The sequence below is a fragment of the Lotus japonicus genome, chromosome 5 (genome assembly GCF_012489685.1).
Source record: "Lotus japonicus ecotype B-129 chromosome 5, LjGifu_v1.2".
Taxonomy (NCBI): Eukaryota; Viridiplantae; Streptophyta; class Magnoliopsida; order Fabales; family Fabaceae; genus Lotus; species Lotus japonicus.
In genome coordinates this window covers 59539310-59553390 of record NC_080045.1, presented here as the reverse complement: position 1 = coordinate 59553390, position 14081 = coordinate 59539310, and the positions used below count along the sequence as shown (strand labels likewise).

The 14081-nt window shown below is 36.0% G+C and overlaps 3 protein-coding genes across 3 annotated transcripts; all 3 read left to right on the top strand.

The window, feature by feature from the left end:
* Positions 1 to 1807: 1807 nt before the first annotated feature.
* LOC130719891 (geranylgeranyl pyrophosphate synthase, chloroplastic-like) lies at positions 1808 to 2302 on the top strand. Its single transcript, XM_057570488.1, has one exon. The coding sequence runs from the start codon at positions 1808 to 1810 to the stop codon at positions 2300 to 2302; it is 495 nt and encodes a 164-aa protein (XP_057426471.1).
* A 2316-nt stretch (positions 2303 to 4618) lies between these two features.
* On the top strand, positions 4619 to 5196 carry LOC130718564 (transcription factor UPBEAT1-like). Its single transcript, XM_057569171.1, has one exon. It carries the CDS (start codon positions 4753 to 4755, stop codon positions 5110 to 5112), a length of 360 nt encoding a protein of 119 aa, XP_057425154.1. The 5' UTR covers positions 4619 to 4752; the 3' UTR covers positions 5113 to 5196.
* Positions 5197 to 9530: 4334 nt separating this feature from the next.
* Positions 9531 to 13289, top strand: LOC130718880 (calcium-dependent protein kinase 11-like). Its single transcript, XM_057569511.1, has 7 exons — positions 9531 to 10207; positions 10896 to 11039; positions 11174 to 11326; positions 11444 to 11559; positions 11902 to 12069; positions 12173 to 12397; positions 13000 to 13289. The coding sequence occupies exons 1-7, from the start codon at positions 9655 to 9657 to the stop codon at positions 13135 to 13137; spliced, it is 1497 nt and encodes a 498-aa protein (XP_057425494.1). The 5' UTR covers positions 9531 to 9654; the 3' UTR covers positions 13138 to 13289.
* The last annotated feature ends 792 nt before the right edge of the window (positions 13290 to 14081 follow it).

Below are 14081 nucleotides of genomic sequence, written 5' to 3'. Positions count from 1 at the left end.
TTTAAAAATGATATAGTTTTTTGTTACAAAAAATGATTTAATTAAACAGACTATTTTTATTTTTGTTAGTTTTAGTTCAATGTTTATTAGGCTAACACTGTTGTGGAATGCCAATGTTAGGAGAGCTATTTGCGAAGTTGATTGTTTGGATATTGTGGAAGCTTTGGAGAATGATCGGTATCAGTTTCATGCCTTGGCGTCTTAGCTCCTGGATATTCGTCTTCTCCTGGATCGGGATTGGACTGTTACTCTTGCTTACGTCCCTAGAGAGGCGAATGCAGCAGCTGATTGTCTCGCAGGACTTGGAGCTAGCCTCCTTTGCCCCCTGACTTGTCTTGAGAGCCCTCCTCAAGAGCTTCAGCCGATTCTGGCTAGAGATTTGTTAGCTTTGTAGTTTTTGTTTCTTGCCTGTTTAATTTTCCGATGTACCAAAAAAAAAATGTTTATTAGGCTATTACCAGTAATGAATTTTTATACAAAAAGTAAAAGTAATTAACTTAAACAAAAATGTTTTTATATGATGAGTTTATTAATATAAATTATATAATCACAAATAGTATTATTATTTCATTAATACATTTTCACTTATTTTATTTTGTATGCGTGCATTATTTTTATATAACTAAAAATTAGATTTATGTTAAATTAATATATATATATATATATATATATATATATAGTGCAATTATTTTTTGGTTATTAGAATTGTAAGAGTTAGGGAACTTACGGGTTGGGGGTGACCAATCTTGGAGGGTTGTAGTTTATATTTCTAATGTAAAAAAAACGGTAGAACTGAGAGAAAGCACATTCAGACTACCGGGTAGGGCGCCCATGATATCCTGGAGATGTCAGTAGAGACTTACTCTTGGGTAGGAGCGCTATGAGATTTCCCCAATGAAGCGTGAAATTTTAAAAACACTTACCCAAGATAAGAGCACAAAATAAGGATTTGGATTATTAAGATAAGATTAAAAAGAGAATAAGGTATTGAGTTGGAATTAAAAAATAATACTGAAATTGAAAGATAATTTTAACTTTCAGACAAATTAAATTTTCATGACAGTCTGGAGTGAGGGCCCAATAAAGAGTAAATAGCCATTTTGGTCCCTGGTTGTGTATAGCGGTGACATAATGGTCCTCAGCTTTTAAAAATGGTCGTTTTTAATCCTTGAATGTGTCGACGTCGGTCAAGTTGGTCCTTTGTTCAGTTTTCCGTTAGTCCCTGAGACGGAAAATGTCAAATGTCATGTTTTTTTACACATTGGCATCCTACGTGGCTCTCCAGCAGTCAGAATGAAAGTAAGTAAACACATTCAGGGACCAAAATGACGGTTTACTCCAAAAAATCACTTAACCATCATCTCCAACCTCATCTTCATCTTCATCCTCAATCTCACCTTCTTATTTCATTATTTCCAGAAAACAAACACAAAATCCCAAATCTTCATCCTCCATCATCTTTTTCCCTATTCAACCATTAAACTTTAAAAAGTTCATCATCTAATCCAACATCCCATATATATTTTATATGATCCTATCTTGGTCCTAATCTCATTGGTAGGCACTGCTTATCTGCTCTATTTGCCTATCACCCCCACTCTCCCATACCTGTACATCTCAGTGAGTTCCTCAATTTCCATTATCCTTCCTTAACTCCATTTCAATCAACACCAATGCACTGTTAATCACACCCTCATACAATCACTACCTTCAACCCTTTCTTATGATTCTAGCATCATCCCACTGTGTAGTGTATGCAATTAACCAAAACTCAAATTTAGAACCCACACTGAAAGAAACCCCCAATATGAGTTTTGTGAATCTCAACACATGGGCACGCCCAAGTTTCGTGATGAACCATGCTACCAGATCCAGATCCCCAACTTGTTACCTCTTCCATGGCCTTAGGAAGATACCCATTTCGCCAATTATCCCCGCAAAGCCCCAAAGGTACCAACTCTGTTCTTCTTCAACTGTTTCGGCGGTGATGACCAAGGAGGAGACGGTGGAGGCTGAGAAAGAAAAATCCACCTTCAATTTCAAGTCCTACATGATTCAGAAGGCGACCCAGGTTAACCAGGCCCTCGACGACGTCGTTTCGCTCCAGAACCCTCTCAAGATCCACGAGGCCATGCGCTACTCCCTCCTCGCCGGCGGGAAGAGGGTCAGGCCGGTTCTCTGCCTCGCCGCCTGTGAGCTCGTCGGAGGGACCGAGCCCATGGTGATTCCAGCAGCGTGCACCATCGAGATGATCCAAACCATGGTATCAAGCAAAATAATGAATAAAAAGACCCAAAAATGAAGAATAAGAATATGAGTAACATGAAGTGAAGAAACTCTTTTTTTGGGTTTTTAAAGTTTAATGGTTGAATATGGAAAAAGATGATGGAGATGAAGATTTGGGGGATTTTGTGTTTGTTTTCTAGAAATGATGAAAGAAGAAGGTGAGATTGAGGATGAAGATGAAGATAATGGTTAAGTGATTTTTTTGGAGTAAACCGTCATTTTGGTCCCTGAATGTGTTTACTTTCTTTCATTTTGACCGTTGGAGAGCCACGTAGGATGTCAAACATGTAAAAAATGTGACATTTGACATTTTCTGTCTCAGGGACCAACGGAAAATTGAAAAAAGGACTAACTTGACCAACGTCGACACATTCAAGGATTAAAAATGACCATTTTTAAAAGTCGAGGACCATTCCATCACCGCAATACACAACCAGGGACCAAAATGGCTGTTTACTCCCCAATAAACTCAAATTTGGCTTGACAATGCATCTTTGCATACTTGGATCTTGGTTGGACTTGGCATTGGTTGGAATTGGCAGAGCAATTGAGAGTGGTGGCTGAGATTGTCAAATTGTAAGCAGAAAGATGACATAGTTCACTTTCACCCACATACTTAATATTTTTGTTTCACAATTTGCTCATAATTTAAATTTGAAGTAAGTTTATAAAGAAGCTAACTCAAAATTTCAAATGATAAATTGTACGAAAGCATTTCCCCTTTGAATTTTTTTTACTCATAAGTAGGAGCATCAGAAATTCTATTTGAGAATAGTTTTAATTGGACACAAGAGATTAGAACCTTCAACCTATGAGAATTAAACCCGGAACCGGTGGTCAATTGTGTGCCAACTCAAGTTGGCTATTTCACCTTGGAATTAAACATGAAAAAACTATTGTGTTGATATTTGTCATGCATGGATCATGGATGACTGTCTGACTTATTCTAAAATGACTTCAACATGCCCTTTGAGAGCATATTGATGATCTGGTAAAGCATTGAGTAGTGCTTTAATTAATTTGACTCTTTGAATTGTAAACGCAGGCCATACTTGACAAGCTCGTTCTTTCTTACACGTATGATCGGGTCATTACATTATTGGCTTGGATACTTTTTCTCTCATTATTATCAGGCATTCAAACACTGGAGGCAATGGATATGGATCAGGACAAAAGTAAAAAAAAAAACAAAAAGTTAGTCCTCAAGTTGTGAAATTGTAGCTTCCCTTTGGCCTTTGCTCTCTCTTATTGTTGAGGATCCTGATGTGACAGACTTTGGAGGCCTGGCCTATTAGAAATCAATGTAAAAAATGCCTGTAAGAATGTTTGTCATCAAAAATTATTGTTACTCGTATTCTCATATATGTTGGTACTTGTCATGAGGTTCAGACAAGTGTCAATAGATCCACAATAATCTTATATTTGCACCTTTCAAGCTCTCCTTTTTTTACTTTTTATTTTTTTGCCATGTTGTGAAGATTCAAAAACGAAAGGGGGTGGAAGAATGTTTGTCAGATCCCATATAATCTGCAAGTACAATGTATAGTCATGATATTATTTAAGAAGATGATTCTTTACAAAACTCATGTATCAATTCAATGGAAAAACATGGTTCATGAATGTCAGAGAAGTTTATCTACCTTATCCCAACACTAGGATCAGAATTGTCCACTTTTTGTTCACACAAGCATTGACAAATAACAATCCAATGATACTTTATGTTTTTTTAGTGTCCCTGTAACATGGTTTCCTCTCAAGCAGCACGGACTTAGTATAATGAACTTTAGAAATTTGTATATGTGGATGGAATTCCACGTTTTTTGAGCTGTAAGGAGGGTGGAAGGAGCCAACTGAAATTTCTTGGTTTGAAACAAATGTATTCTCCACTGAGTCAATCATATTTGAGTCTGGTAGAACCATTATGGACGATAAAATTTTCATATCAAGTATATAACGCAACTACATGCACAAATACTCGAACCAGAAACCTCTTTCTAAGCTATAACAACTCAATGTTAATTAATCTACACGTTTGGTGGTGTGAGTCAATTCAAATACAAATGCATTGAATATGGAAAGTGATAGGGGAATAATCCAGGGTGGTCTTATTAGATGGTGGTGTGTGTGATGAATTGAAAGGTGGTGGTGGTTTAGAGAGTGAAGAAGAATCATGTGGATACATGTGCATTGGGGTTGGAGAACATGCCCAAAGCAACAAGCAAAACACTTTGGTACACCTGTCTCTCTCCCATTCCCTTGGAAGCCTCCTATTAAAATTCACAATGGTCCCCACCTTGTAATCCTTAAGCTTATTCTGAATTATCCTTAATCCTTTATACATACCATATAAATGTTCTCTTGTGGTGTGTCATTTCTGCTATATAGCTCTTGCATTGGAACCTCTATTCCAAAATTGAGAGCTTCATTCATTGGTGATAAATTTGAAAACTTTTTTCATTTTGAGTCATGGGAATTTCTTCACATCCTTCTTTTGTTCCCCTCTCTTTGAAGGATCTGCTTCAGGGAACTGAAGAAAGCAGAAACCCCTCATATGGGTATCTGTGGAGCAAACTCTTGGCCGCCAAAAAAAGCGCCAAGAGTAGGAGGCCGCGAGGGATTTTAATGAAGAGGAGGAGAGGCGGTAACAGAAGAGGAACCGTCGCTATCCAGAAACGCGTGAGGACATTGAAGAGGCTTGTACCAAACAGTGATTCCATGGGGTTGGATGGGCTATTCAGAGAAACTGCTGATTACATATTGGCTTTGCAAACGAGAGTAAGAGTGATGCAGGTTATGGTTGATGTATTGACAGGGTATGATGATTGATTGATTCAATTGTAAAGACTAAAGACACTTTATATTATTTCTTCCTGGTCTATAGTTAACAGAGAGATTGGTTTTGGATGTTCAGTACATGTTTATTTTCATATCATGTAGGTTTAGATCAGTTTTATTTATTTTTCTTGTGTCAAAGAAGATTCATTAGTACTGGTTTGTTGCAATTTTTTGTTATGAATCAAGAATCATATATTTATTTCTTGTATTTGCCAATAACTCAATTGAGTTAGTAGTGGTACTTATTTTTTAAAACAAATTAAGCTGGTATTGTTTGCAATTAACAGAATTGTGGCAGGGGAAAATGAACAATTTAGTCTCAACCATTAGTGTAAACTATAAACAGTTTTATAATAAGTATAGAAAGTGAAATCTAAAGAAATAAAAAAAGTTCTTTCAGGTGTAGCCATGTAAAAGATTGGATATCTCATGTCCATGACCACTGAGATGTAATTAACAGTCAATTGTAAGGAACACAGGAGAATAGTACACCAGAGAAGAATTGTACAATTTCTATTGAGTAGAAAGCTGGATCAGTATTATTTCTATATGTGTTTCTTGCAAAGAAAAGAACTCAGCTATCCAATAATTAAGATGTATAGCAGCAAGAACAATTCAGCATAAAGAAGAGATAATTCATAATTCAGAGGAGAAGAGTGAAGGTCTCCCCAAATAATCAACACCCTCTCACAAGCTTACTCTAGCCTCTTAAGTCTAACTTCTCCATGCGTAATCCTTGAGGTGACAATTGGTTATTTTCTCCCTTGTGCTTCTTCTCACTTTCTGATTGCCAGCACCATGTGCCACATGGGCTATTTCTCTAACAGCATTTTTCTGCTTCTTGCTTTTTTCCTCTTATTCCTTGACCCTTTTGCCTTCATAACAATTCCTCCCCCATTAAAATCAACCTTGAGCTTGTCCTCAAGGTTGAAGTTAGGATACGCCTGTTTGAGGTCATGAGCTTCCTCCCAAGTTGCCTCATTGGAAGGCACAACCTTCCTAGTGGATCAAAACCTGCGAAATTTTCTGTGAATGATAGTCCTGGTTTGAAGAATTGATTGAGGGCTAAAATTGCATAAAACTAGCACAAGTCAACAAGAGTCACTTTTATAATTTTTTAATAGTAAATGGAAAAAACTGAAAAAGTAATGTGTAAAACTATTTTGTAAAACAATTTTTGAAAACAATTTTTCAGAACAAGAAATGAAAAAAACTTGTTTGATAATATTATTTCAAGAACAGTTTTAGAAATAAAAAAACAAAAATACTTGTTTGATAAACTTGTTCTAAAAACATTATTTAGAGGAAAAAAAATCAAAAAACTTGTTTGGTTTTATGTTTTATTTATTTATTTTATGAAACTTAAAACCTTCCTTCCAACAACAAAATTGCACCAAGTGCTACAGGGACTATTATGGAGAAACCCACAGCCTTACCATTGAAACAAGAAGCAAGTCTTGGTTATATGTTAAATATCTCTTGTAATTCTTCACGACTCTTCTTTTTTTGGTACAACTTCTTCACGACTCTATGTCAACATTAGTGCATAACAAAGCAATTTAATTAGCATTGTGCACAAGTGTTCCACAAAGATCATGTGATCATTTTTTTTTTTGAAGAGGAAAGTGAGAAGGATAAGTCATAAGACCTGCTGTGCATTGATTCATGCTCAGCAAAAATCAAATGAAGGAAAGGGACCTCAGAGTGGAACTATGGGGAGTCAGACAGAAAACAAAGATTAAAAAGATAGCATAAATGAGACTCTCTGGTTCAGCAAATGGGACAAGAAAAATCATCTTCCTCCTCCAATTTATTTTTCCTTTTGACAGAGAAGATTATAGAACTTCATCCTTCATCATTTCCCACCTCAACCTTGGCAGCTGCATAAAAACCCTCATGAGTTTCACTACAAACCATTTTCCCTCTTCCAAGAACCAACTCTATTTTTTTTTTGATAAGCTAAAATGTTATATATATAAAAGGGTACTAGGGGTACCCCAACCCTATCCAAAGAAAGAGAAAAAACCAGCTAGAGAAAACCAGCAAAAATACAAAAGCTGCTGATTATGCAGCAAAGAACTACAACTGCAACGACAACTATTCCAAGGGAAATACCTAGCTAAACTAGCCAAGAATCCACCAAACTACTACAGACCCTGCAAGTACTAAACCAAAGAACCCAATTTAAAAGATCGAATGCAGACTCAACACTAGGCCTAACAACAAAGCTCCCACCTAAAACTTTAAATTTCAGCACCAAATACAAAACACAGCTAAAGAAAATTGAGACAATACTCTGGTTGTGCACTCCATTCATAGGTGGTAACTCGAAAGCTCTTAGAACTTGCAGATAGCCAATTCCAAGCCCTTAATTGAGCAAGGTCGAAGACCTTTGCTGCATCCTTGTTGCCATCTTTAAAAACAATTTGGTTTCGATGTAACCACAACGTCCAAGAACCAACTCTATCTGTTCTGCACAGAACCTTCCACCACCAAAACAGAGCCACAACCGCCCCCCATCACAGGCTTAGACCAGTACCCGTCTACCTCTCATGGCAGCCCCTTTCCCAATCTTCACTGAATCGCCCATTCACCAGAAACCACCATAGGAAAACCAGACCAGAGAGCCGTTTTCCCCAAATTGATAAGCCACCTGTTACTCATGATGAAACCAGTGACCAGACCCCTCTTTTCTGCGTCGGAAACCTCAGCACCACTGTCCGATCCACCTAGCCCCCTTCGCTCTCTTCGCCGCCGTGCGCCAGGGTTGTTGCCACCTCCTGCTAGCCTCCCTTGGACCCTCGTTTCTCCCTCAGAGCGCAAGCCACAGTGAACGGCCGCCAGACGCAGGAAGAGAGCGACGAAGAGGAAGAGCGTGGTTCTTTGCGTGTTTTAAAACTCTGATTCCTTTTAATTACGATCATGCCATTAATGAAAAACAAGAAAACACATTGTTCTCTGTGTTTCATTGTTTCCAGAATAAAAAAGTTGAAAATAGAAAACAAAAACAACTTTTTCCTGTTCTGATTTTTCTGTTTTAAAAAACAAAAAAATAGGAAACAGTTTTTAAATCAATTTTGAGAAAACAACTTTATCAAACAGGTTTTTTTGTTTTTAAATTTTATAAAACAGAAAACTATTTTTAAAAACAGAAATCAAACAGGCCCTTAGTTTAGCCTTTAAACAAAAATTAGATTAGAAATATTATAGGGCAAAAGCTATTCAAAGTCACCCACACTTATTTACATGAAAGTTCAACTAATAAATAAGAAAATGTTGAAGTATTGGCACTCCTTCAAAAATCAAACTTATATGTCTCCGTTTGTTCCCAAAAATCAAACTTATATGTCTCCGTTTGTTCCTTATAAATATATAGTATTTTCATATGTAAAACATTGACTATCTTGGTGGGTTAAAAAAATCAGCTAGTTGCATCTCAGAACTACTCATCCGAAGAAGTATGGAGTGTCTGGGAGTGTGCTTTGATTGGTTTGCGTGGTTTAGGTTTGCGTTTTTTGCGGTCTTTTTGTGTGTATTTATTGTAGTTTGACGTTTGTCATTTTCGTTGTGTTTCTTTCGTTTTGCGTGGCTTTGTATTTAATCCATTGTCGAGAGGATCTATATCTCGACTTCTTTCGCATTTAATAAACTTTCGTTTTCTAAAAAAAAAAATTTATTTGACTAGTTTAAAAGCTCATTTCAAATGTTTGTACTACAAAAAAGTAGAGGATAACAGCGATTTAAGATAATCGTTGCTAAGATAGAGCACTGCCAGTTTACCTGTCATTATTTTATAACTCATAATTTTTTATTTATATTAACTGTCATTATTTTATTAATTATATTTCTATATTTGTCCAATTAATGAATTAATACAAGAGAGATAAGTATAAATAAATGAGAGAAACTTACATCAAGTTCCTTAAATCCATTTTATCAAGTTTACCAATCATGTGATGTCACATGTGCAACTATTTCTAAATATAAATATCATTTATTAAGAATTTATTGTCAAAATTTAAAAAATTACACATAAAATTAATAGAATGGAGGTAAGGAATTTGATCTAAGTTTTATCCTAAATAGATAACACATGATGAAAATAAATGACACATCAATGAAGGATTTAAACATAAATTAGTGTATTAATTAACTATGTAAACTACATATCATTAATTGATATAGCATGTAATCTTAAATATTCACGGACTATAGATGAAAAGAAAGATAGAGTGTATATTATTGTAACACACCTATCTATAAGGATTAATGAAGCAATGCTTCTCGGCTTCTCCACCAATGAATATTGAAAGAATGAAAAGAATTCCAATGTTGTAATAAATTGACAATTGTTAATTTGTTATGTTAGGACAAGAAAAGGGAAAATAAAAAGGGTGACAAATCTTAACAGAAAACAGTTAGTTACGTGTGAACAGGTTCTTGTTGAGAGAGAGAAAACAAAGGGAAAGAAGAAGAGAAAAGATCCAAATTTCAATCACACCCATTTCAGATTTTCACCATTGGAATTGCGAAATGCAGAAGCAGAGTTTTGCAGGATCAAAATCCTCTTCAAAATGCACTGCGGTGTTGCCATACCAGACCCCAAGGTTAAGGGATCACTACCTTCTGGGGAAGAAGCTGGGTCAGGGTCAATTCGGCACCACGTATCTTTGTACTCACAAGGCATCAGGGAAGCTTTACGCCTGCAAATCGATCCCGAAGCGAAAGCTTCTATGCAAGGAGGATTATGATGATGTGTGGAGGGAGATTCAGATCATGCACCATTTGTCTGAGCATCCTAATGTGGTTCAGATTCAAGGGACCTATGAGGATTCTGTGTTTGTGCATTTGGTCATGGAGCTTTGTGCTGGTGGTGAGCTTTTTGATAGGATTATTCAGAAGGGGCATTATAGTGAGAGAGAGGCTGCCAAATTGATTAAGACTATTGTGGGGGTTGTGGAGGCTTGTCACTCTCTTGGGGTTATTCATAGGGATCTTAAGCCGGAGAATTTCTTGTTTGATACCCCTGGCGAAGATGCTAAGATGAAGGCCACCGATTTCGGTCTCTCTGTGTTCTACAAGCCAGGTTGATTTCTTGTTCTTTATCTTTTGCTTTTAATTTATTGTGATTGTAATGATTAGGAGATTCAATTTTGTATGATGTTGGCATGTTGTTGTTGAAATGAATGAGGGAAATTATTAGCATTGCTTTATGAGAGGTGTTTCTTTCTTGATTTCGCAATGTTGATGATTGTTTCTTTTTCCAAAAGCAATGCATGGTATCTTCTATCATGTGCAGCTTCTTTCTGGGTTTGTTTTGATTCGATTTTCTGAAATTAGCTAGCTGATCGATTAGGGGGTGATGTTTAAGTATTTTATTCATAACAGCCAGCTGCATATTTTTGTTTTCACAGGGTAGATTTCTTTGAATTGATTGTATTGGGGTTGTGATATATTTTAGAATCTCTTGATGTCTCTAGGTTCATCCCTCCTCCTATTCTGAGCATAAATTCTTCTTACTCTAATACTTTGTATTGAATTTCATAATGCATATACATCTTAGGCAATTTTAACCAGTGCACTTGCCATATGCTCAGCAAATTTGTTATTGATTATCTTGGCAGGATGAAGCTCCCAAGAACATTCTTTTTCATGGTTGTTGAGAGAAATATAGTTAGGGCTAAGGGGTTGAATGTTTAAAGAGCAATATTCGGCAATTTAAACATATATTTTTCCCTTGGATTTTCAACCTTACTTTTTTGTTTATTTTTCAGGACAAGCCTTTCATGATGTAGTGGGAAGTCCCTACTATGTTGCCCCTGAGGTGTTGTGCAAGCACTATGGACCAGAAGTGGATGTATGGAGTGCTGGTGTAATCCTATACATCTTATTGAGTGGGGTGCCACCTTTTTGGGCTGGTAATGATCCTAATGTGTATTGTAATTCTCTTGGACTTGCACCAGTTAACCTTTTATTCTCTGTATAATATTTAGTCATCTACTTGTTATCTTTTTTGTGCCTGAGCTACATTCACTTTCTCTATTACCTATAGAAACCGAAGCAGGAATTTTCAAACAGATTTTACATGGAGACCTTGATTTTGTGTCTGATCCATGGCCAAGCATCTCAGATAGTGCTAAAGATTTGGTAAAACTGATGTTGGAGAGGGATCCTAGGACAAGAATTTCTGCTCATGAAGTTTTATGTGAGTTCCTTGGATACAATTTGTATTTGGATTTTCATGTGCTACTGGTGTATGCCAAGGCATTTTAGTGTACCAGCTTTGTAAAATATCTAACAATAATGGAGTTTGTACAATCAGGTAACCCTTGGATTGTGGATGAAGAATTTGCCCCTGACAAGCCTCTTGATTCTGCTGTTTTGACACGCCTAAAGCATTTCTCAGCAATGAATAAACTTAAGAAGATGGCACTGCGTGTATGTTTAATTATCATTATACAGCTCATCCTTTTCTGTTTGATTTCAATATTGATGTTAATTCTAGCTACTTTGTGGTTGCTAGTTTGTGACTTTAAAGCTGTATAGTGCTTTTTTTTTTTGCTCCGCAATTAAGGGTTCTGAAAAAAGTAGAATGCATTGATTTTGATTCCTATAGTCTATAGATCCTGGAGAGTGATCTGATTTGTATTAGAAAATCAAAGCTGTCTGGTTGTGAGAAACTCCTGAATGCCTAATATCAACTTTTATTCATTTCTTAAATAGTTTGATAAGTAAATCTAAGTAATGAACTTATGTTTAACATTTTAAAATTATTTTCAGGTCATTGCTGAAAGACTTTCAGAGGAAGAAATAGGGGGGTTGAAAGAGTTGTTCAAAATGATTGACGCTGACAACAGTGGCACAATAACTTTTGAGGAACTCAAGAATGGTTTAGAAAGTGTGGGCTCTAATCTCATGGAATCTGAAATTAAATCCCTTATGGAGGCGGTAGGTAGATTATAGTTATCATAAATGTCACAGAAAGGAAGGAGTTTCATGCTATTTCAAATAGGTTCTTATTATTGCTGTCTTCCCTTGTGAGCTTTTGCAGGCTGATATAGACAACAGTGGAACAATAGACTATGGTGAATTTCTTGCTGCGACAATGCACTTGAATAAGATGGAAAGAGAGGAGAATTTGATTGCTGCATTTGCCTATTTTGATAAAGATGGTAGTGGTTACATCACCATTGATGAACTTCAACAGGCTTCTAAAGACTTTGGCCTTGGTGAAGTACATCTGGATGAAATGATCAAAGAGATTGATCAAGACAATGTAAGTTCCTCTAAATGTGTTTGCATAATTACCAACACATGGTGATGCGATTGTGGTCACTCTATTTAATTTCACTAACAACTTCATTGTTGATTCTATTTTCAGTTTTCTCAATTAATTTGATGGACATAGTCCGAACTTATTATCTATGAGATTAGTGAAAGTGAACTAAGTTTTTAATTTCTTGATTCTTTAAAAAGTCATCCGTCATCATTACATGACTTGGATGCTTCTGGAAAGTTTAGTGGAAGCAACTTTTTTGGTTAATGCAAAATATGGCTATTGTTGCAAATTGTGGCTGGGTTCTCTGAGGTATTACTGAAGATGTATCATGCATGATAATGGGTTTTGAAAAACTCATTGCAAGTCTTAAATTCAATCATCATGTATTAGGTTGTGAAATATGAATTTGGTTCTTTATAGCTAATTGTGGATTTAAGTATATTGCTGTTTTCAGGGCAATTTTGTTTATGCTAATAACTCTTATAAGCCCTTTCCTTTTTCTCTGATATTTGATTGAAATTATCTAGGATGCCTTTCTCTCTTATATTTGTTGTGGTTACAATCTATTTTGGTTCTATTTCTCTAATCTCTTTTTTCAGGATGGGAGAATTGATTATGGGGAGTTTGTAGCGATGATGAAACAAGGGGATGCTGATGCTGTGGGTAGGAGCAGAACCATGAAAGGAAATTTGAACTTCAACATTGCTGATGCATTTGGAGTGAAAGATTCTTCTTGATATGCTAACTGAAATATCTTGTACAGTTAGGAAGCAAGGTGGTAGAAGAGAATCAGTCATATTTACTTAGCTATATAATTGTGATCTAATTTACATTTGAACTTTGTTAACTTTCTTCAGCAATGGTTTAATCAATTTCCTTTCTTTAGAAACATTTAGCGAATTTGAATATATTCAGCATCACACGTAATGTAATTGGCTTGAGTAGAAACAAGCCAGAGGAATGAGGACAAAATACCATTTGTGGGATAGCATTAAAAAAGGAAGCAAGGGTAGGTGGTTTATGTGAGGTGAACTTTCAGCCCAAAGAAGATGGGTTGCTTTCACCAAAGAGAAAGGGAATACTAGGTCTATGCCCTTGTAATGTGAATGTTGTGCTATTATTTCCCAAACCAACAGAGAAAGGTGTTAATATAACACCATTCATACTTTTCTTACAAACAACTTAAACTTTTGAAATAATTGATTCTTGAATATGGTATCAAAACATTTATGACTAAGTAGTCTAGAGCCACCATTAGTCTAATAAAAAGTAAAATTTCAACACATAGTAGTTAAGTATGTGCAGGGATGGACCTACATACATGTGAAATGGGGCGGTCGTCCCCTAAGAGAAAAAAATTCTTCAATAGAATAGTATTCAAATGCTATTTTCGGCCCCTATAAATTTTACATCATGTATGTTTCATTTAGTGGCTTTTAATTTTGCTTAAGGTGTTAAACTTTCGCTCATTTTACCCAATTTTTCTCGTTTCGTATCTGGATCAATGCATTGTCTACACTTCAAAAAGTAAAATTCAGGGGATGCCGAACCATCACTCTTCATCATCTCCTTCCGGTAGCCACCATTTCTCTCCCCCTCCATGTTCTCCCTTTTCCTTTCCCAAATTTTTCCTATGTTTTTTTTGCTCAATTTTTTTTTGTTTTTCTTCAGCCACCACTAC

Excerpts from the sequence above, each read along its gene's own strand:
- LOC130719891 (XM_057570488.1), top strand. The coding sequence starts at position 1,808 with ATGAGTTTTGTGAATCTCAACACATGGGCACGCCCAAGTTTCGTGATG.
- LOC130718564 (XM_057569171.1), top strand. The coding sequence starts at position 4,753 with ATGGGAATTTCTTCACATCCTTCTTTTGTTCCCCTCTCTTTGAAGGAT.
- LOC130718880 (XM_057569511.1), top strand. The coding sequence starts at position 9,655 with ATGCAGAAGCAGAGTTTTGCAGGATCAAAATCCTCTTCAAAATGCACT. Across the intron at positions 10,208-10,895 it reads CTCTGTGTTCTACAAGCCAG|GACAAGCCTTTCATGATGTA; the intron begins GTTGATTTCTTG and ends TTTATTTTTCAG. Across the intron at positions 11,040-11,173 it reads GGTGCCACCTTTTTGGGCTG|AAACCGAAGCAGGAATTTTC; the intron begins GTAATGATCCTA and ends TATTACCTATAG.